The following is a 23,951-nucleotide window of genomic DNA, read 5'->3' on the forward strand; positions in this document are numbered from 1 at the left end:
ACTTCAGACTGATAGATTTTTATGCTGCGTTCTGTATTGTCACTATAAAAGATGAATGAATGTTTCTCTGCAGTGATACACTGTTCTGATGTATTATGTAGTACTGATGTTACTGTGATAATATCCCAATAATCCTCATTGGAACAACAGTAAATGATTATACTGTTCAGTTAAACATGGAATTATGTGTCCAAAACACTCTAAAGTGACTTTAAATGCTGAGCAGCTTTACTGTCTTTAATAAAGTTTTCAGATGAGATCAGTTTTGTATTAATGAGCTTTAATGAGTCTGTGGGTCGCTGTTGGAGAACTTTGCTGCTGTCTGATCAACTTTCACTGAGTTTTTACACTTTGTTCTTAAACGTACTGAGACTTTGTGAACATTTATGACTCAGAGATACTTTAACGTTTTACTTAGACATCAATGATTATAAAAGCTCTAGTCCTGCTAATGTTAGATTACTGACCAGTTTCATTCACCATCATCTAATGCAGTAAAATCTAAGCTAATTCTGTTTTATCAGCTTGCTGTAGCACTAGCTAAAGAGCTAACTTCATGTTAGGCTAACAATTTTCCTGGCTAGCTAGCTTCAGTTCTCTGCTGCTGGTGGATAAATATTCCTGTTGATTTGGATTTAACTTTATGTCATAAACTTAAATATCACTGATACACATATTTACACAATGCTCTAAAATGACACAATAAAATACAATAATGAAATAAAAAAGATTTTAAACAGATTTTACTACTTATCTTTTTTCTTCTGGGTCACCATCAGATAAATTAGGAAGTTAAATCAGATCCAATAAAATGAGAATAAAACATTTTCATCAAAGAAATGTCAACATTAAACTTCTAATTTTCAAATTAAAGTACAGGTGATGGTGAGTCTTTTCACAGACATCCTCACTTTGATTCAAACTTTAGTTTGTTGTTGATTCTTGTTTTGGACACATTTCTACTCAGATGTGACCGTTTGCACCAATCTGTGAAACAACAGAGTCTTTGAGGCATTTTGGGGCTTCAGACTTTGGTACTGGAACAATTCTGGTTCCCTACAGAGACCAGGAACCTCCTGAAGTTGGACTGATTTACTGAAGATGAAGGAGAACATGTCGCTCAGTGGTTCTGCACACTTGGAAAGCAGACGTCCACCAGCACTGTCTGGAACACAACTTTTCTTCTCCTCAGTCTGCTGAGGAGTTTAAAACCCATGTTCCTATCCACATGTATGTCCATGTGCCCTGAGCAGCCATTGTTCCATGTTGACAGGTCCTCACTAAAATCACTGCTAAAACCATCTAAAAGCTGATGGACAGTTTACACTTTGACCATCAGAGACCAGTCTGGGAGCACAAAGTTATTTCTCCTCACATTTCCATCAGGAGTTGTCGGTAAAAACTGGTTTGTGTAGAAACTCTCTTGTCCAGAAACTACACTGAGTTGGAGGAATTAGTTTTCATTTAATTACAACTTATTTAATGACTGGCAGCAGAAACACAAGTTTTAAGTTGGAAAACATTAAAACTATTAAGTTGTTCCAGTTAGATTTTATTCAGTAGTTTTTGTCTTTTTGGTCTCATTAACTTGTTTTAAATTTTCAGCTGCAGTTGTGGAATTCAACACACAAAACCTAAATCTGGACAACAACCAACAAAACGTTTAAATTATTCCCAATATGAAGTAGAAGTAATTACCAATATTATTATTGGAGCCAAACTCATCAAAATACTGTCTGAAACTTCAACGTTTGATCTAAATCAGTAAATCAGAGTTTTATCCTCCAACTATTCATTCATTGAATGTTGGGAACAAGTCCCCTGAATTACTATTTAGAGTGAACCAGGATGAATTAAAAACCAAACAATGAAAAATGATTCAAACATCCACAAAGACTCACTTTGTAATTCACTGCTGTCTCTAATGAGGAAAACAGTGAAAAAATGAGCAAACCCAAAGCAGCATTAACTAACTGCACTAATAAATGCTGAACTGATCTAAAGCTCTAAATATCCTGAAGATAAAACACCAAACTGCAGTGACTCAGTCTTACCGGCTGCCTGGGAGTCAAAGCGAAGGGCACATCAGCGTCCCAAAGGATGGAGAATCACAGCAACTGGCAGCAGACCATCAGAGATCTGGGATGGAAACAACAACAACTCAAAGCTTTGTTTAAATACCTGCAACACCCCACCTGGTATCAACCTGAAAAACATGCAGGAATCAACTCCACACCTCTGAACTCATTCCTAGGGCCACACCAACACAACACACTGAATTCCTTCTATGTTGTGGACGTATTTGACCATTAAAGCTGATTCTGTTTAGTCTCTGTGGTTCCTGTTGCTGCACCTGCAAACATTTAATACTTTAAATCTAGATCTGAACATCACAGCAATATCTGGAGGAAATAACAGAAAATATCTGCAGTAACAGTTCATAAATACCAGATAGAAGATAATAGAGAGGAACACAATCTGCATTAGAGCTCCATTTACAGAATAATTAGTCAGTAGAATATTTAGTGACTGAAGAGTTTACTGTCATAGAGCAATAAACAACAAAATATTCACACTTAAAAAGAAGGTGGAATAACAGAAATTAAACTGTTCTCATGGCAGGGTTCTCACCAGGATTTTTTTTTCAGTGTAACGGCAGGTCCTCCTGCGCGCGGGCAATAGACGGGAAAGGGTCAATCGACAGGAAAGTACGGCTGAGGTGGGGAGACATAAATTAACCTAGATATGCACCCAGTCGATTTAAAACAAACGCACATGGCGTTATCTGTCAAAATAACAGCGGCCCTAATCACAGTGTTAACCCTTCCTGTTCGGCCCCCGACCGTGGTCAGGAAGCCCGGGGTTAACCCCCTTCACTTCCTCAGCAGCCGTAGAGGCAACGACACAGGAGCCCAGCCGTATCGAAGAACACTGCAGCCTTTATTGTCTATCAGCAGTGGCTGAACCGCAAGTACCGTCCAACCCAGCAACTACACACCTCTCCACCTCTACCGACTGCACCGACTGCCGTCTCGCGCTGCATTCAAGGAAGCTTGGACATCTCGCTCTCCCCCTCCCTCCCACACACACACACGCTGCTCTCTCTCCCACTCTCATGACGGAGCCACACTCTCATAACAACAGCGTAATCTTTGAAATGCGCTGGCGTAGCAGCCCTAATCACAGCGTAATCTTTTAAACTGAGCATAACGGGCCGTTAAGACCGTGTAACGGCCCGGTCGACAGCGTAACGGGGCCGTTATGACAGCGTAACGGACCGCTACGCTGAAATGCGCTGGCGAGAACCCTGAATGGACGAAAATATTAACTGCTTAACAAAAAAAACAGTAATTAATTTCCTAGTAGAGTTAATTGCTGAATAGTTTCAGTTTTAGCCCCAAATCAAGCCTCAGGCAGCGTACGACTTTATTCATGAGCAGAACAAACAGAAGCAGTAAAAACATTCATGTTTCACAGCAGATTAAGTCAATATATTGTTATATTTGAAGCTAACGTTTAGCTTTGATTCCCTGTAGCCTCCATTAGCTAAAATGTCATCAGCTCACTGATCCATAGATTTAATCTCATGTACCATAAGTCTATTATAATTATTAAAAATTAATATTCAGCATCTCTGTTGGCTAACAGCCATCAGCTAAGCTAGTTAGCGTTAGCTAGCGTCTTACCTCGAAGCAAATGGAGGAGTTTCTGTGGCTCTCTGATGGATTCAGCGCTGACTGAGCTCTTCCACACTGTTTAATCCACATCCCACATCTCTGCTGTGGAGCTTCCAGCGGCAGGAAAACACTAAAATACCACATTTTGATCTAAACTGAGAGGATTTCTGCTGCTCCGTTTCACCTTTGACCTCTGACAGGCCTCTTGCCTAGTTACGGTTGCTGAGCTGTGATTGGACAGCGGCCGTTGGAGGGCGGGAAGGACCAAAACAAAGATGGAGGCAGGAGATGAAGAAAGACTGTGGCTGTGTCCGAAATGGCATACTAACGTACTACATACTATATTCTCAATGAGTATATACTGTATACTACGTACTATAAGTATGATTAGAATGCCGACCGTTCACACTGTAGTATACTACTCCGTTTCCCATAATGCATTTCAAACCTCCGACGACAAAAACCAGAAGTACGGCTATCAAATATCTCGGCTGAATGTTGGCTTCAGGTCGATTTTACGCTAACAAACAGTCGCATAATTAATGTGGCAATTTCAAGCCAGCACTCCTCATGCAGTTATTAGCCAGATTATGCGAATCGTTTCAGTTGTAGCTGCAGGCTACTGGAGGTAGCTGCTACTTGTTCTGTATGCAAAGCGAGCTACTGCAACTTGCTGCAAGCATTCAGTAGCACGTTGTGAGGCGGCTGACAAATTTAAAACGTTGGTCAGAAAACGCCTATTTCTCAAATCTGTGGGGTGATTAGGATGACTACTTAACCACATAAAATAAAATAAAAATCGCCGCGGTCCGGCCATAGATCCCGCCGAGGCTTGCATTTTGGTGGATAGCTCGCAAAGCATTATGGGGCGGTTGAGTATGACTAGTGTGGTCACCGCGCATACTTAAAATTTTTCCGGGTATAGTATACATCCGGGTATTTCTCGCGTACTCAATCTATTCATACTATCCAATGTGAACGCACTACATACTTATTTTGACGTCACATTTAGTATGAGTAGTACGTTAGTATGCGATTTCGGACACAGACTGTGTGGCAGACAGCAGACTGGCAGAGATTTATGAGGACAGAAACCAGGAGAAGAGACAAGAACCCTCTGAGGATGTGAACAATTGTTAGATTCTGAATTTACAACATTATCAGTGTTTATTTAGAGAGAACTTTTCAAAATCCAAGTTATAGAGAGTTTCAAAAGAGCAGAAAAATCTCTTTAAAGAGGCTGAAACATACTGGGAGTCAGTTTAAATTCACATTAACAAAGTGGGGTAAATGAAATAATTTGACAAATAATTTGTCAGATTTAAACTAATATTTAATATATTGTGGTAAATTCACATCATAAATCAGACTGTAGGCTCTTTACAATAATATTTAAACTTGTTAGGAAAAGTCACAAATCAAGTTTTATTTCTCTGAAAGTATTTAACATGAAAGACTCATGAAATAACTGCAAAGAGACACAAAACCAGAGATGAGATAAAACACCTCCAGGCTCTGCAGTGAAATTAAAGCTCCTCATGAAGCTGTTTGGAGGACGAGGAAGAAGGTGAACAAACATCTAAAACACACTTTAGTTCACTTCCTGTCTCACTACATGACTCCATTTGTGTTGTTTCAGTTTTTTATTGTTTTCACATCCGGCTGATCTGGATCAACAAAGTTCACAGAGAGCAGCACAGAGGCAGCAGCTGGGTTCAGGTTGGTGACTTTCATTGTGTTTAAAGCATTTCTTACATTCCTGTATGATCACAGTCACCTCCTGCTGTTTCTACTGTGTCCAGCAGGTGGAGCCAACATCAACTAGTGAAGTCTGTCTGAAGGCTCCAACTTCAACTAAACCCACAGCTGAACCTCAGTCATCCACACTTTAACTGATCCATGTACAAATACGTTGGTTATTTACATAGAAAACTGATGCATTTAAACTGTCTGAGGTTCTGTTTCCTGGTTGGTCAGAGCTGCTCAGTTCTATGTGGTCCAACTGTTCTAATTCATCTCTACGGGAACAACGGACGTAGAAAATGGTTCCACAGATAAAGTTCTACCAGAACAATATTATTGTAACGTGAAGGTTGATGATGGTGGTCGGATCACTTCCTGAGGAGAAACAGCACGATGGAGACGAGAACTTCAGCTCTGAACTCTGACTAGTGATGGTCCTCTGACACACATGTGCTGGAGCTCATGAAATAAATGTATGGAACCAGGTGAAGATGACATCAGTCTGTATTTGTAGAGCATCTCATGAATGTAGCAGCACCATTTAAAGGTTTATAACTACAAACTAAGAGTAAATAGAGTTACAGACAGACATGCAAAAAAGAAACATGGTCTTCAATAAATATTGTCAGTATTATTACTAGTAAGATTATTATTATTATTATTATTGTATCCACTATAAACCATACAATCATCTAGTGCAGCTGAACAGAAATGTTCATGGTGAATCAAATCCAAAACAATCCATGAACCAATTAACACGTCTCAACTGCACTTCATTTTATTGACCACTAGAGGTCCTACTGGAGCGCTGTGTGTTACTGAAGCCTCTGGTAATGAACCATGTTTGGAATGAAGTGTCAAAGCTTCAATAAAACCTCCTGCTTCATTACAACAACAACACTTCCTCATTCTGACTGACATGTGACACCCACAACCAATCAGAACCAAGAGAGACTCAGACTGAGAAAACTGGAACTGCAGCAAGACAAACATGACGACTAAAACATGTAAATATGTAAAGTAGAATATAATATCACACTTTATCTACACACCACTTTATCCTCTGTAGGGTATTGGGGCCTGGAGTCTATCCATCTGACTGAGGGTGAAGGTTCACCTGGACAGGTAACATCCATCAGGAACTCACATTCACACCTACAGACACTTTAGAATCATCAGTTAACCTCAGAGTGTCTGTGGACTGTGGGAGGAAGTTTGAGTGGAAAGTTTCTGATCAGATGTGATAAAACAGCGTCACAGCAGAATGTTAAATATGAGGAAGAAGCTGTTTGTTTCACACTGCAGCAGTCCACATATTCACAAACATACTGAGTTCAGCTTCACATGAGAGATTCAAATGTTGGAAAAGACTCTGAGGTCTGAACACACTTCACATGATTTAAAATGTTCAGATCTGAGTAGGAAATAAACTTTAGAAATCACAGCAGTTCTCAGTTTAGTTTCAGTCAGTTTCTACTTCAGGGACAGAACTTTTAGCTTTGGAATCATTTAACATTTAAACTTCTGTATTTTACACACAGAAACATAAAGCTGTGTCAGTGCAGCACTCAGAGAAAATGATGTTTGTTTGAATAAAAATGAACTTTAGAACAGAACTGAGAAGTAAAAATGATTCAAACATCCAGAAAGTGACAAACCTTCAGTTTGAATCAGAGTTCAGCAGGAGAATAAACCAGAATAAAACCTTCAGATAAAGTGAACACAGTGTGTCTGTGTGTGGACGGACATGTAGAAGTGATCATTTTCAGTTTAATCTCTGATCAAACACTTCAGTTTCACATTTTACTCCTTAAACAGCAGGAATGAGTCTCTAATGGAAGTTAAAGTGAATTCAAAGGTTCTTTAAAGCAGGAAATGTTTGTTATTTTCTAGAGTTAAATATTAATGCAGGTTATAGATGAAGTCTTGTTTGATAGTTTTAATAACTTGTTGGTCTGGTTCAACCACATCAACACACCTCACAGAAATATGAAGGAGATCACATGACGCTGTAGTCTGATCAGAGTTCTGCAGATAATCAGCTCCATCTGAATGAACAGCATTAAAATACTGCTTCCACTCTGCTGTGGAACAGAAACACTGTTCAACTAATAACTGTGGATCATTTCACTGATTGTGCTTCCAGACATTTTACACCAACATTAAAGCCAAAATAATCCCAGAAGAACAGAGGCAGTGCAACTGGAGGGCACTAGGACCCAGAGACAAGGAGACAGCAGCTCACCTGTCCAGATTCAGCACAGGTGAGTCAGCCTCATTCTGACTCCTGTCATCAGTCTGAGTGGACGTTTCTGAGGTGAGTCCAGCAGAGAGTTTCTACTGACAGGTTTATTGTTGGTGTCTTTTACAGAATGTTTATTTAGGAACGTGTCTGGATTTTATGAAGTTTTCTGTTTGTTTTATAAAGTAGGTCTGAGAGAATCTCTGTGATTCTAAACTGTGTGTCATGTTGAATTTACAGCTATCTAGTAAGAACCACAACATTGGTTCTAAGCCTGATTGTTTATTAGATGCAAAGGATCGTTATGTTGTGATGACTGAGATGAGCTGATGAGGTTTCGGGGAAAAGCGTAGTCTGAGATCAGCAGCAGCTCATGGACTGGTGTTCAAGATGAAGTGGTGATATTCAGTGAGCGAGGCAGCTGTTACAACAGCAGTATAGATCATAGGTGACTGTGCAGATGCCTGTTCAAAACACACGTCAGTAAACTGTTTAAATGTTCTTGATGTCAGTTTTAACATTAATCCCACTGATGCACACGCCTCGGTTCATGAAAGTAAAACTCAAATAAAGTAGAACCTGTCCTACAACCTTTGACAGGGGGTGTATCTACCAGATTTGGTACACATATGCAGCACATCAGGCTGAACAAAAAAGTCAGTGACAGCCACATTCCAAACCCAACAGGAAGTGAGCTATTTTGCGTTGAATGTCAGATTTTGCCCATTTTTCATTTTTTCTAGAGCGAACTCCTCCTAGGGGGAAACTCCAATTCACCTCAAATTGGGCCAGTACATACAGGAGGCCTTAATGATCCAAAGTTATTAAAATCTTTTTCCAAAGTCAGAGGGCGTGTCCGTGGCGGCCTCTGGAATTTGGATCCTTCGCCATGAAATTTCAAATGCTGTGTAAATGCCCTGAACATGCTCCAATCTGCCTGAAACTTTACATGTATGATCAGAGTCCTGCCCTGATCACATCCATGTGATGAAATACACCCCCTGTCTAAAGTTGTAGGACAGGTTCTGGTTTATTTGAATGAGACCGTGTCCTAAAACCTTTGACAGGGGCTGTAATTTGAATCTGACAAAAGTAATAATAACTAAAAATTCGATGAAAATTAACCAATCAGCATCAGACATTGCTTTTAAACTGTGGTTTAACAAAATTATTTTAAAAAATAAACTCCTGAAACAGGCCTGGACATAAATGATGGTTCCCCTAGAAGCACATCAAGAACAGAACAGTGTCCTTTCTGTGAAACATGGAGGATCTGTTCTGTTCTGGAGCTGCTTTGCTGCATCTGGAACAGGGAGTCTGAATCTGTGCAGGTTCAATGAAATCTGATGACTATCAAGGTATTCTAGAGAGAAATGTGCTGCCCAGTGTCACAAAGCTTGGTCTCAGTCACAGGTCATGGGTCTGTAACAGGATAATGAGCCAAATCACAGAACTAAAAACACCAAGAATGGCTAAGAGGAAACATTGGACTATTGTGAAGTGAACTTCTATGAGCTTTGATCTAAATCCTGTAGAAGGAGCTGAAACATCTGGAGAAGGAACCCTTCAAACCTCAGACAACTGGAGCATCGACTGATGAGGAGTGAACCAAAATACCTGCTGAGAGGAGCAGAAGTCTCACTGACAGGTACAGAAATGGTTTGATTGCAGTGATCGCCTCAAGAGGTTCTGCAACTAAACATTAAGTTAAAGGGACCATCATTTTAGTCCAGGCCTGTTTCAGGAGTTTATTTTTTAAATAATTCTGTTAAACCACAGTTCAAAAGCAATGCCTGATTTTAATTGGTTCATTTTTATCGAATTTTTATTTATTATTACTTTTGTCAGATTCAAATTATTTCTGTGACCGTTGTAGGTTTTTCTTTCATTACCAACAGTGTTGTCCATGTGTGTAGTTATTGCTCTTTTCTGACTCACTGTTGTTCAGTCTACCAGTAAAATACTCGGTTTAATGAGGACTTCCACCTAACTGAGTGGAAATAGAGCCTAGCTTCTGTAGAGTGTGATGATCTACACCAGACTAACTGGTGACAGTCTGTGGCTTCAGTCCGACAGACAGAAACAGCACGAGAATCACTACTACTGTTTTCATAGATTACTGCAGTTAAACAGCTGGATCTGAATTGTGTTGCTTTCAAACACATTTCAAGTAAAACTACGAGATTCTAAAGACATCAGACCACATCTTAACCAGTGATTTCTCATTCCTGCCTCCAGAATGTCTATGCTTCCATCTGACTTCCCCGTTATTCAGGATTTATTTATTTCACTGGGACATTGTAAGTGAATCAACTTTGTATTCTATAGAATCAGTGCATTGCAAACCCAGGCCGCTGCATCAGAGTTCACAGATCAGTTTACAGATCACCTGCTCAGCCAGCTGAGCTATTTGGGAGACCCAGAACATGTGTCAGGGCTGATGGCGTGTGGAGAACCCAAATGCAGACACACTAGACAGACGGCCTTATTTTATGAAAAAAGGTTTATTTAAATAAAACAACGGCGAACTGAAAACGAGACTGAGATGGCTTCTATGACAAAACAACAGCAAACTAAAGAACTGAGGAAAATACTCACACACCAGGGACAGACAAACTGAAGGCCAAATGAAAATCACAGAGTCCAAAAATGAATCCAAACAGGGGAGAAACGGTGTAATCCTGTGAGCAACAATCCAGGGGAAAGGAGGGAACAGAGATGGAAACAGGGTGAGTCCAAGACAAGCAATGAGCCAGCGAACACTGAACACAATGACCGGGCTTAAATACAGAAGGGGAACACAGGTGAGATGAATCTGAACTGATTTGTGTCAGGTGACAGCAATCAGTGACCAAGAACAAAGAAAGCAGAAAGCTACAGACAGAGGGAGACAAAGAGACCAAAACACAGAAGGGAAAAACAGGAAAAAGTAACAACCAAAACACAATAAATACAGAATCCTGACAACATGTGTTTTAGTGAAAGGAATTGATGTGTTTTCTCAATGACATCACAGTTTACAGTAGTATGACAACAGACTTCTGCTGCTGGTTTGAACATGAATGTCCTGAATTTTGCTAAATTGCTGCATTTCAAATCCAATATGTTAAATAGGACAGTGTACTGTGCCTATCATAAGTATTCACCCCCTTTGATGTTTTACCCTTTTATTGCTTTCATAAATCAATCATGGTCAATAAAATTTAGTTTTTTTAACAAAAAATTTATTGGAAAAACTCTTTAATGTCAAAGTAAAAACAGATTTCTATAAAGTAATGTTAATGAAAGAGAATTATATAAATGAAAATAATTGTTTGCATAATTATTCACCCCCTTCAAGTCAGTATTTAGTAGATCACCTTTGGCTGCAGTCACAGCAGTGAGTCTGTGTGGATAGGTCTCAGTCAGTCTGCACATCTGCCCACTGCAATTTTGCTCCATTCTTCTTTGCAAAACTACTCAAGCTCTGTCAGGTTGTGCGGGTATCGGGCATGAACAGCCCTTTTCAAGTCCAGCCACAAATTCTCTATAGGATTGAGGTCAAGGCCTTGACTCGGCCACTCCAGAACATTTACCTGGTTCTTTTTTAACCATTCCTGTGTAGCTTTTGCAGTATGTTTTGGATCATTGTCTTGCTGGAAAATAAATCTTCTCCCAAGACGTAGTTCTCTTGCAGACTGAAAAAGATTGTCCCCCAGGATTTCAGTGTATTTTGCAGCATTCATTCTGCCCTCTATCTTTACAAGCCTTCCAGGTCCAGTTGCTGAGAAACATCCCCACAGCATGATGCTGCCACCACCATGCTTCACAGTGGGGATGGTGTGTTTTTGGTGATGTGCAGTGTTTGGTTTCCGCCAAACATGACGTCTTGTCTGATGGCCAAAAAGCTCAATTTTGGTCTCATCAGACCAAAGAATCTTCTTCCACTTGACCATGGAGTCTTCCACGTGCTTTTTGGCAAACTCTAGTCCAGATCTAATATGACTTTTCTTCATCAGTGGCTTTCTCATTGCCACTCTCCCATAAAGCTTTGACCGGTGAAGAACCCGGGCAGCAGTTGCTACATGCACAGTCTCTCCCATCTCAGCAGCTGAAGCTTGTAACTCCTTCAGAGTAGTAGTAGGGTCTTGGTGGCTTCTCTCACTAGTCTCCTACTTGTAGGTCACTCAGTTTACGAGGGCGGCCTGATCTAGGCAGATTCACACAAGTGCCATATTCCTTCCATTTCTTGATAATTGATTTCACTGAACTCCGGGGGATGTTCAGTGCCTTGGAAATGTTTTTGTAACCATCCCCTGAATTGTACTTCTCAATAACCCTTTCCCTGAGTTGCTTAGAGTGTTCTTCTGTCTTCATGGTGTAATGGTAGCCAGGAATACTGATCAACCACTCTCTGGACCCTTCAGACAGCTGTTTTACAACTCAATCACTTGAAACACACCCACACCACTCAGGTGATCTTCATTCCACTAATTGTGAGACTATTGGCAACAATTTGATGGACCTCTATTGAATTAGACCATTACATTAAAAAGGGGGTGAATAATTATGCAAACAATTATTTTCATTTATATAATTTTCTTTCATTAACATTACTTAATAGAAATCTGTTTTCACTTTGACATTAAAGAGTTTTTTCCAAGAATTTTTTTTGTTAAAAAAGCTAAATTTTATTGACCATGATTGATTTATGAAAGCAATAAAACGGTAAAACATCAAAGGGGGTGAATACTTATGATAGGCACTGTAGCTACAATGTGATGTAAACCGTCCAATACTGTATCAATATATTGATGTTATACTGCAACACTTTGGTATTCTGTTCTCACACAGCTTGGTGAACTTCTTCTTAAATAACGTTCTCACCGTGTGCTGGTCTCCTGTCTGCTGCTTTAACATGTTTTAACAGGAATCAGTGATCACAGCTTCACTGCTTCCAACTGCGCCGTAGTTTTTCTTTCTTATACCCCACAGCACATGACTTTAAAAATGAGAATGCCTCTTATTTCTAGATATTTTTGGATAGAACAGCACAAATCTCATTTAATAGACAAAACTGTCCAATTGTTTATGTCCTGGTTAGTTGTTAGGGTCCTGAAAAGCCACGCCTATAAAATATCTGTCTCTGAAACACTGGAATCAGCAGTTAATTGTAGTTGCAGAACAGGAATTTGACTGTTGATCTGATGAGATTTCAGGTTTTCTTTGGTGGTTTGGCCGTTTTTCTGTTTAGTTTTTGAATGAAGAATGAATGAACTTGTACGTGTCTGTATTCAGTCAGAGAAGTGAAGTGAGAAAACCCAGCAGGAGTTCTTCATCACTGTGGGTAAAACTGAACTGAGTCACTGGTTAAACTGGGGAAACTGGGTTTAGTAAACTGGGCCTTGTGTCGTTAGTTAAATTCTCTAAAAGCTGTTTTTCAGAACATCAGGCTGAACTGTATGGAGTTAGAACAGTCTCATAATTCACAAATGCACACAGAAGAACTCACAAATGTAAACTGCAATCCACAAATAAATTAAGAAAGTTCACAAATGTATTTCTGCATTCACAAACTGCTTTTGTGTGTGAATCTTTTTTCAGACTGCTCTGTCGTCGGCTCGATCCACAAATGCATTTTTTTCAACACGGAAGTTTCTGTAGCCAATCAGATGTCTCCCTCCTTTCAGCCAATCACAAAAACTCACCCCACGTGGGGGTGGGTGTACTGTTCAGCCAATCATATGAACGCGTCCGCACAGCGTTATACTTGACCGTGTCATTGGGCTGAAGAGTGAAGCTGCCCGTCGGAGAGACCATGGCGTCTGATGGGGACAATAGACCCTTTATTTGTTTACAAACATTGTGACGTTTTTTGTGGGCGGGGCTTATGCTGGAGGCAAAAGCTGAGCGAGAAGTCAAGCGGGACTGGGAGTTTATAGTTTGCGCTGGGAGTTTGCAGCGCAAACTCGAGCATTTTTAACCCGTTAAACTTCAGTGTACCGCCGGCGGTACACCTACTAATTTGCATAGGAATTTAAAGAATGTCCGAAGACTGCAAACGTGATTATATAAACATTATACGCCGATGGAAAGCTTAGATTCTCATGAATCCGCCGGTATAAACCACTTTCAGATGTGATTACCACAGCGGGTAATATAAACGCATTTGTCCGACAAACAATGAATATCCATCCATCCTTTCTCTGTACACGGCTTTAACGTACACAGCGCGACTCACATTTCCGGGTTCATTATTACACACAAAACAAAATATTCCACAAAAAACGGCCATAATCCAACCTTGGACATCCAGATGACACAAGCCAGTAAACTATTTTGTCCAAAACATGTCTTGAAGTCGGTATATAATCCACGAATCGGTCGTTTTAAAGGAAATGCACCTCGCGATGCGCGTCCAATATTCCCTGTATTTCTCGTCATATTTTTTTTATTTACAAATAGAATATTAGCGATTTTTTGTACTGAAAATGGCTGGAATTGACTGCAGCTGATCGTCTCTGGAGAGACAGCAGGTCCGATTTGTGGCACTGGCAGCGAGCAGTGACACTTTTTGTGGCACCGCCGCGGTGCCACGGTTAATGCCACTGTTTGGGCGAGATGCCACTGCCGCAGCGGCATTTCCAGTGGCCTCTGGAGATGCCACCAGAGATACTACGGTTAATGCCACTGTTTAGGGAACATGCCACGGTTAATACCAGTACTTTTACCACTGTTTAGTCTCAATGTGATAGAGACTAGGCCTCATCAACTTTTCTAAAATGTCGTCCTGCTGTGTTTTTGGATGCCAGAATAGGAGGAATTACATTGGCGAACGCAAATTAAAGTTTTATAGGATTCCACCGAACACTCGTGCTCAGAGGGAACGAAGACAGTTGTGGTAAAATGCACTGAGGCGAAAAGACTGGACAGAGACGATCAGCTGCAGTCAATTCCAGCCATTTTCAGTACAAAAAAATCGCTAATACTCTATTTGTAAATAAAAAATATTAAATTCAATTCAATTCAGTTCAGCTTTATTCCAGACACTGGGTCCAAATACACACACCATAAGAACAAGGACACAACAAGACACACAAAAAAAATACAATCAAAAACAATAACCCGTTAAATATGACGAGAAATACAGGGAATATTGGACGCGCATCGCGAGGTGCATTTCCTTTAAAACGACCGATTCGTGGATTTTATACCGACTTCAAGACATGTTTTGGACAAAATAGTTTACTGGCTTGTTTCGTCTGGATGTCCAAGGTTGGATTATGGCCGTTTTTTGTGGAATATTTTCATCTGTGTGTAATAATGAACCCGGAAATGTGAGTCGCGCTGTGTACGTTGAAGCCGTGTACAGAGAACGGATGGATGGATATTCGTTGTTTGTCGGACAAATGTGTTTTTATTATCCGCTGTGGTAATCACATCTGAAAGTGGTTTATACCGGCGGATTCATGAGAATCTAAGCTTTCCATCGGCGTATAATGTTTATATAATCACGTTTGCAGTCTTCGGACATTCTTTAAATTCCTATGCAAATTAGTAGGTGTACCGCCGGCGGTACACTGAAGTTTAACGGGTTAAAAATGCTCGAGTTTGCGCTGCAAACTCCCAGCGCAAACTATAAACTCCCAGTCCCGCTTGACTTCTCGCTCAGCTTTTGCCTCCAGCATAAGCCCCGCCCACAAAAAAACGTCACAATGTTTGTAAACAAATAAAGGGTCTATTGTCCCCATCAGACGCCATGGTCTCTCCGACGGGCAGCTTCACTCTTCAGCCCAATGACACGGTCAAGTATAACGCTGTGCGGACGCGTTCATATGATTGGCTGAACAGTACACCCACCCCCACGTGGGGTGAGTTTTTGTGATTGGCTGAAAGGAGGGAGACATCTGATTGGCTACAGAAACTTCCGTGTTGAAAAAAATGCATTTGTGGATCGAGCTGACGGCAGAGCAGTCTGAAAAAAGATTCACACACAAAAGCAGTTTGTGAATGCAGAAATACATTTGTGAACTTTCTTAATTTATTTGTGGATTGCAGTTTACATTTGTGAATCCCAGTTCACATGTGTGAATTCTTCTGTGTGCATTTGTGGATTGCAGTTTACATTTGTGAACCCCAGTTCACATGTGTGAGTTCTTCTGTGTGCATTTGTGAATTATGAGACTGTTCTCACTCCATAGAACTATGGTGCTGACTGTTGATCAGAAAACGCTGCATTTAGTGCTGCAGATTCATGGTTTCTGCATCAACGCTGTGATCTGCAGTAACTCATGGAGACTAGAAGCTTCTCTGAGCACAAACAACCAGCAGCTTCTACTGATGACTGTGAGGCGTTTAGGGAACATCTGTAAACTGCTGAGTCTATCATTAAGCAAATAAAATATCCACCAATAATTATGATAAAAACTGTGATCTCAGCATTGATCTAAATAATCCTGATTTTCATTTTGTCCAGAATCATGCAGCCCTCATCAGCTGTATAGAAATATTTCAGATAGAAGAACAGTGTCCACCAAAAACAGGTTTTCTGTTTGCAGTTGTTAGTTTGAACATTTAAATCAGCATAAAGACAAAAACTATTTTACATGCATTTGTCAGTCTTCTACCATGTGATGCAGGTTATATTGTCAGTTTTATTTAAATGATATAACTGCACAACACATAGAAATACACAGATGAATATGATGAGTTACCTTATCTTTGTATTTCCAGATGTTTTTGATTCTCCAAAGAAGAAATCCTCTGTGTTCATCATCCTCAGTAAGTAAACTCAGACTGGACAGCAGCTGGACACAGATAATGACTGATGGTTGTTATTCTGTATTTTACACAGAAAAAACATCTTACGGGGTAAATTCAATCTAAACAAAACAGTTTATGGACTAAAACAGGAATAATCAACAGTCAAGATGAACTCACAAGACAACAAACTGAGTGAGACTGGTAGAAGTAATGAGGTGGACTTACTGACCATGAAGACAGACAGCATGTTTACAAACTACACTGTAATACAGATTCATGTGCTTATGGAGATACATGTGTGTTTGTTTGAGCAGGTAAAAAAAAACAAAGAAATCTCAAAAACAACTCTCCATTTGTCACACTGATAAAAATATCCATAAAGCTGCAAAAGTCTTCATGTTGAGCTCACATATTTCCAAAATTAAACATTTTTAGTCACAAAAATGTCAGACATTAAAAGATCAAAGCACTGGGAGCATTTTAAGTCTTTAAATGAGTCTTTACGTCGCTGTATGACACCTGAAGTAAACTCAGACATTAAAGAGGAACTCCACCTGTGGAAATCCTCTCTGTTGAAGTGCTCACCTTGCTGCAGTGATGTTCAGGTGAACTCCAGGACTCTGTGACATCACTGCTGGCTGTGCTTCCACTTCTCAGGTGTGTTAAAGGTGAAACAGCTTTGAACCACAGATGGCAGCAAAACACAACTTCTTCCCTCCAGTCAGTGGAAGCTGCAGAAACCTTCCTGATGAGATGAAATGTCTCTGAGAATCCACAACAAGTCCAGGGTTTGACGTAAAACTTGGATTTTTATTCCTTTAAATGACTAATTAACTAATTAGACAAATCTCCCAGAAGTCTGCAGTGTAAAAAGTCATTCCTAGAACCTGTTCCCTCCACTTAGAGAACTGCAGAGTTACAAGATAAAAATCTCATTTAGACTTTGAAGTTACAAACTTTATTTTCATTGGTTGTGTTGACAAAATAACGTTGCATCAACTTCATATTTAGTGTAATTTAAACTAATCTCTGTGTTAGTTGGTTTAAAAGTAAACTCAAGTTGAGGTAAATGAATGAAAGTGTCTTGATAACTTCATTTTTCTTCATGTTGAGTTCAGGATTTAAAGTCTCTAAATATAAACACTGGAGCAGCTTCATTTGAATCTGACAGTTTGAAAACTTCTGTAAATAAATACAGGAAATAAATATGGAACACTTCAGAAATCATTTTAAAAATGTGGAAATACTTATTTTTATAAGTTATTAATGTTTTTCTTTCTGCTGCCAATCATGAAATAAGGTAATTCCAGTAATTTAATGTAGTTTGTTGGTTGAACATAATTCCATTGAAAGTCTGTCTGAGGTCATAAAGATTGATGGAAACAGTTTTTGTTGAGTCCAGACATTATTTCAGAGTTTATCCACCAACATGTCAGAGCAGACAGACTAATGAAGGTAGAGCTTCCTGTTTAATCTCACTCTGTGTTTTAATCCAACAGATGTGATTTCTTTCTGGTGGGTTTCCAGCAGAGGGCAGCATGGCAGCAGCACCTGGTGAGTCCATTCAGGATTTATGGCACCTGGATGTTACCTGAGAGTTCATTTCTTCTACACAGTTGTTGAACTGAATAAATGTTATTTTGGACTAAGTGGAGGAAGAACCAGAGCTCATGTTGTCAGAAACAACTTAAATACACTGCAGGCAGCTCAGCAACAGTTAATGCAGAGAGAAGATTAGAAAACATCTTGTCCTGTTTCTGATAAAACCACAGATTAAACAGTTTGCTGCCAGCAGTGTTCTGAAAAATTAAGAAACTTACATTCTGTTTTTCTTTATCCTCACAGCTCCAGAAGATAAACGACTCCTGAAGCGCAGAAACAGCTTTGAATTCCTGCCACCTGACAGTGAGTTTTAAAAGTAGGACTGGATGATAAATCGATTTTATCGATTAATTCGATTTTGTACTTGACGTCGATTTGTTTGAATGAAAATGGATTTTCTCATCAAAACGTCCCCCTGCCCCCCCCCCCCCCCCACACACACACACACACGTTCAGGTAACAGAGTTTTGTTTGCACTTCATTTTATCAACCTCAAAAAAGGATCTTATAATTTAATGTTTTATTTTTTTAAGTTAGTTTTACAGTGCATCGAGTCATTTTGAAAGCTTGCTAGCATTCTCCTTTTTTGTGGCTTGTTTATGTAACTTAAACCCCAGAAGGGAAAATTTAAACAAAATAAAGTTGAAACTTGTTTTGAACAATTTCTTTGTCATCTGCAAATTGAGTTTAGGTGGGGGGTAAAAAAAAAAAAGTCGGATAAATCGTGAATTAGGATTTTTTGTGAAAAAAAAATGAGTTTTTTTTTTAGACCATACCACCCAGCCCTATTTAAAAGATTACATTTTATCTGAAGCAGGCCTGATGTGTTCTTTGAGAGTTAAAGTTTGATGTTAAGTTCTGCTTCTCATCACAGAAATTTAAAACTTACAAACAAATCTCACATTTAAATTTCATTAAACTATGATCTGACTGTTTTATTCCATGGACTGACGTTCACTGATTCTCTGCTCAATTTGCGATGCTTTATTTGTCTTCATTCCAGTGTCTGAGCTGAGGGTTGTTCTGTTGGGGAACAGCTGGTCTGAGAGGAGTTCTGTTGGGAACTTATTACTGGGAGAGACCAAGTTCAACACTAAAGAAGAACCAAACCAATGTCTGAGAGTCAGAGGACAGATAAAGGAGAAAGAAATAGTCCTCATCAACACTCCAGATCTGCTGAATCCAAACATCTCTGAAGACAAACTAAGAGAACATGTAGAACTCTGTGTGAGACCCTCTGATCCTGGACCTCATGTGTTCCTGCTGGTTCTACAGCCTGAAGACTTCACTAGAGCACACAGACTGAGGATCTGCAGAGTCCTGGAACTATTCAGTGATCAATCATTTGATCGATCACTGGTTCTGATTTCAGCATCCAGAGAGGAGAGCTCATTTGAAAACTTCATGAAGAATCCGTTCTTTAGAGACCTGATCAGAGAGTGCAGATACAGATACTTGTATCAGAAGAACCTGGAACGTTCAGAGCTGCTGACACGTTTGAGCCAAATCGTAAAAGAGAACAGCAGAGAATACCTGAGTGGTGAGCAATCTGAAGATGCTGGTTTAACCATGAAACCAACATCTGAGCAGAAAAAAACTCCTCTGAACCTGGTCCTGTGTGGTGGAAGAGGAGCTGAGAAGACTTCAGCAGTCAATGCTATTCTGGGACAAAGAAAGTTTGGTGGACCTGAAGACTCATCAGAGTGTGTTAAAACCCAGGGAGAGGTGTGTGGACGTCGGGTTTCCCTGCTGGAGCTGCCTGCCTTGTATGGAAAACCTCAGAAGGCAGTGATGGAGGAATCATTCAGGTGTATCTCCCTCTGTGATCCTGAGGGCGTCCATGCCTTCATCCTGGTCCTATCTGTGGGTCCACTCACTGATGAAGACAAGGGAGAGTTAGAGACCATCCAGAACACATTCAGCTCTAAAGTCACAGACTTCATCCTGATTCTGTTCACTGTGGAGTCAGATCCTACAGCTCCAGCTGTTGTTGACTTTATCAGACAGAACAGAGACATCCAGGAGCTCTGTCAGAGCTGTGGAGGAAGATCTGTTGTTGTCAGCATGAAGGACAAGCAGCAGATCCCAGAGCTTCTGGATCAAGTGGACAAGATGAGACTGTCAGATCAGAAACCTCACAGCTACACAACAGGAACGTTTGCTCATGGCCAAATGGAAAAGATCCTAAAACTGGAGGCTGAAAACAAGAAACTGAAAAACCCTCATGTGGTCACCTGTAAGTATTTCAGTGTTTCTATTTCAGCTGATTCTCCTAAACTCTGTTCTACACAAAGTTCATATTTTAAATAATTCTGTTTGGTTTCACAGCTGATGAAGAGCAGCAGACCTCAGAGAGTCTCAGGATTGTTCTGATCGGGAAGACTGGGAATGGAAAGAGTGCAACAGGAAACACCATTCTGGGGAAAATAAAGTTCACAGCCAAAACCTGTCAAACTTCAGTCACCAAACATTGTCAGAAGTCAGTGGGTGAAGTGGACGGACGTCCTGTTGTCGTGGTCGACACTCCTGGACTGTTTGACAGCAATTTGTCTAATGAAGAAGTAAATGAAGAGATGGTGAAATGCATCAGTCTTCTGTCTCCAGGACCACATGTCTTCCTGCTGGTGTTACAGATCGGCAGATTCACACCAGAGGAGAAGGAGACATTAAAACTCATCAAAGAAGGTTTTGGAAAGAATTCAGAGAAGTTCACCATCATTCTTTTCACAAGAGGAGATTCACTAACACATGACAATCAGTCAATTGAAGAATACATTGAAACAGAATGTGATGATTCCTTTAAGAAGCTGATCTCTGACTGTGGAGGAAGATACCACGTGTTTAGTAACTATGATGAACAAAACCAAACACAAGTCAGTGAGCTGATAACAAAGATCGACACCATGGTGAAGGAAAATGGAGGAAGCTGCTTCACCAACGAGATGCTGCAAGAAGCTGAAGCAGCTATACGGAAAGAAATGGAGAAAAACCTGAAGGAGAAGGAAGAAGAGATGAAGAGAATGATGGAGGAACTGGGAAGAAAACATGAGGAAGAAAAAGAAGAAATGAAAAAAGAATAGAAGAACAGACAGCAGAAATGGAGCTTGAAAGACAGCAGAGAGACAAAGAACTCCAAGAACTGCAGGAAAATATCAACAGGCAATCTGAAGAGAGGAAGAAGGAACAAAAAAAGAGAGAAGAAGAAGACAGGAAGAAAAGAGAGGATGAAGACATTCAACAACAGAAATGGAAGAAAAACATTATTGATCTGGAGGAAAAACTAAAATCAGAGTCAAAATCAAAGGAAACGATTGACAGAGAGCTGAAACAGTCTAGAGAAGAACTGGAGAAGCAACAAAAGGCCTGGGAGGAGGAAAGAAATGATCTGAGGGACAAACGAAAACAAGAAGATGAAGAGAAACAAGAAACACTCAGGAAACTCCAAGAAAAACATGACCAGGAAACAGAAAAATATGAAAATCAAAGAAGAGAAGACGACAGAATCAGAAAAGAACAGGAGGAGAAAAAGAGGAAAGAACTGGAGCAAAGCCATAAGACAGAAATTATGAATTTGAAGAAGAAGTTTGAAGAGGAAGCCAGAAAACAAGCTCAAGAATTCAATGATTTCAATGAAAAAAGGGAGAAAGACTTTGCAGCTCAGATAGACAAACACATGGAAGAAATCAAGGATGTGAAGAAAAACCTGCAGGACAAGAAGGATGAATATGAAACATTAAAGAATCTGTCAGAACACAAAGAAAGAAGTCAAAAGCAAGAAATCAATGAACTGCAGAACAAACACCAAGGAGAAATGGCAGATTTAATACTGACCCTGTTGACCCAGAAGAAGGAAAATAAGAAAAAAATAACAACGATGCAGGAATCACACCGAAAAGAGGTGGAAAAACTTGAAAAAGATCTGTCTGCAGAAAACAAAAAAGAAGAGAAGGAAGAAATTGACAAACTGAAGAAAAAGCACAAAGAAGAAATGAAGGAGTTGGATCGCTCAACTCAGCCCAAAGAAGAAAAGCCGACAGAAAAGAAAAGACTGTCCATCAAACACGACCAAGAGATCAATGACTTGAAACTGAGACTGTTAAACCAACAGAATCAGAAACAGAAAGAAGAACTGGAACAGTTACAGAAACAGCACGAGGAAAAACTTAACCAGTACAAACAGAAACTTCTGGAAGACAATGAAAGACATGAGAAAGAAAAAATGGATGAACTTCAGCAGAAACATGAAAAGGAAATGAATGAGTTGCAACAGAAAGTCATGATCCAAGACAAAGATGGTGACACTGAAGAACTGGATGAACTGCAGAAAAAACACCAAAAAGAGATGAATGAGCTGAAAGAGAAACTTTTGAGTGTAGAGGAGAAACAGTCCTGCTTCATCTCATGAACAAACCCAGTGTGCTGGGAAAAAAGACAACATTACATCCACATCCCAAAATGATGTCACTTTATTGTGAGCATATTGACATTCAGCGATCTTCACCGGTCATCCACTGGACAATTCTGCATCTCCAGACTTACAAACAGCCTCTTCCCAGAGTAAAACCAACAGCAGAGGATCAGGAACTGCATCAGCACCACTTGTAAAACTACAATCCTCACTGATTCTCATGACAAACTCTTAAAGCAGAGTTAGAGACCATCCAGAACACATTCAGCTCTAAAGTCACAGACTTCACCCTGATTCTGTTCACTGTGGAGTCAGCCAAAGCCTGTCAAACTTCAGTCACCAAACTTTGTCAGAAGTCAGTGGGTAAAGTGGACGGACATCTTATTGTCGTGGTCAACACTCCGGGACTGTTTGACACAAGTTTAACTCCTGAACAGAGACCTATGAAGCTCTGAAGGAACAGCATGCTGAACAAATGAAAGATCTGAAGCACGACGTGCTAACAGCACTCAAAGCCTGTAATGAAAAAGAAAACCGAGAAAAAAGTCACAGACAACTGAAGGACTTTGTGAAAATTGTGTCCAAGAAGCCAGGAAATCTGAGAAAGATCAGCGACTTACTGGAAAGACAAGAGGAGGAGTTGAAGAAAGTGGAAAATGACACGGAAAAGGAAAATCTGCAGAAAAAACATGAAGAAGAAATCAGTGATTTGACAGATGAACTTCTGAAGGAAGGAGGAGAGAGTTGGTGGCAGGCTTTCAAGGATTTTCTTTCATCAAAAAAATGAGGACAGCAGCTTTCTTAACATGTATCACAGCTTAGGGATCCCAGGTAGCTACCATTAACACGTGTTCAATGAGTCTCCTCAGTCAGGACATGATCACTCTGCTATGAATCTCAACATGGAAGGATGGACTCAGGTGTTTCTCAGATCATCTTAATGCACTCATGGTGTGCATCTGTGTAGGATGAAAGAGTTCTTGATCACTGCAGTCATTTCCCTCGTCATAATTATCAGATCTTTGCCTGCAGCTCGTCTGCTCAGGACGTTGGAGACAAACTTCACACCTCTTTCTGTGAACAAATATGAACTCAGCATCAGCAAGTCAAGCCTTCCAGAGTTCACCTTTTAAGAACAAAATTCTCCTTTTTGTGTCACTTTTGCTTCATCACGGCTCAGATTGTGAACTTTATCGGCGACCCGCTGGATTAACAAAAGTCTGAGTCCGTCTACGTTGTCCTGTCAATATCTGCTCCTGGTTCCAGTACAACTGAAGATGATCAGGAAATTCAATCAACGGTGAAAACTATGATAGTTCCTTGTAATACTGGGGGGGAAAAACGGTGAAAATCTGACAGCAAAGATGCCAGAAAAAAAAAAAAGACAGCTGTAATGTTCTAAAGAATGGTGGATATCCTGATTTAAGCAGAGTACAACAGCATCATTTTATGATCACAAATAGTAAAAGAATAAATCATTATTTGTAAAAATTACTGATTTTTAATGTGGACATTATTTACAGTTTTGGCCCGTTTC

At 40.0% G+C, this 23,951-nt stretch overlaps 3 protein-coding genes across 3 annotated transcripts in view; 2 read left to right on the top strand and 1 right to left on the bottom strand.

Moving 5' to 3' along the window:
* The window catches only part of LOC110964162 (GTPase IMAP family member 8-like), a 61,816-nt gene extending 40,730 nt beyond the window's left edge, over positions 1-21,086 (top strand). The window contains exon 7 of the mRNA XM_051950584.1: positions 20,335-21,086. Within this exon, the coding sequence (XP_051806544.1) occupies positions 20,335-21,086 (752 nt within the window). The remainder of the gene's footprint in view (positions 1-20,334) is intronic.
* LOC110946101 (protein mono-ADP-ribosyltransferase PARP14-like) overlaps positions 1-23,951 on the bottom strand; it is a 108,663-nt gene that overhangs the window by 80,321 nt on the left and 4,391 nt on the right. The window contains exon 3 of the mRNA XM_051950570.1: positions 2,055-2,139. The gene's annotated coding sequence lies outside the window, so the exon portion shown is untranslated. The remainder of the gene's footprint in view (positions 1-2,054; positions 2,140-23,951) is intronic.
* LOC110947503 (uncharacterized) lies at positions 21,104-23,547 on the top strand. Its single transcript, XM_051951095.1, has 2 exons — positions 21,104-21,927; positions 23,382-23,547. Exons 1-2 carry the CDS (start codon positions 21,104-21,106, stop codon positions 23,545-23,547), a joined length of 990 nt encoding a protein of 329 aa, XP_051807055.1.

Source organism: Acanthochromis polyacanthus, chromosome 7 (assembly GCF_021347895.1).
Source record: "Acanthochromis polyacanthus isolate Apoly-LR-REF ecotype Palm Island chromosome 7, KAUST_Apoly_ChrSc, whole genome shotgun sequence".
NCBI lineage: Eukaryota > Metazoa > Chordata > Actinopteri > Pomacentridae > Acanthochromis > Acanthochromis polyacanthus.

Bases quoted from the DNA above. Each gene is read 5' to 3' on its own strand.
- LOC110947503 (XM_051951095.1), top strand. From the start codon at position 21,104: ATGGAGCTTGAAAGACAGCAGAGAGACAAAGAACTCCAAGAACTGCAG. The intron at 21,928-23,381 runs GTCTGCAGAAAA...GCATCTGTGTAG, and splicing joins GAAAAACTTGAAAAAGATCT to GATGAAAGAGTTCTTGATCA.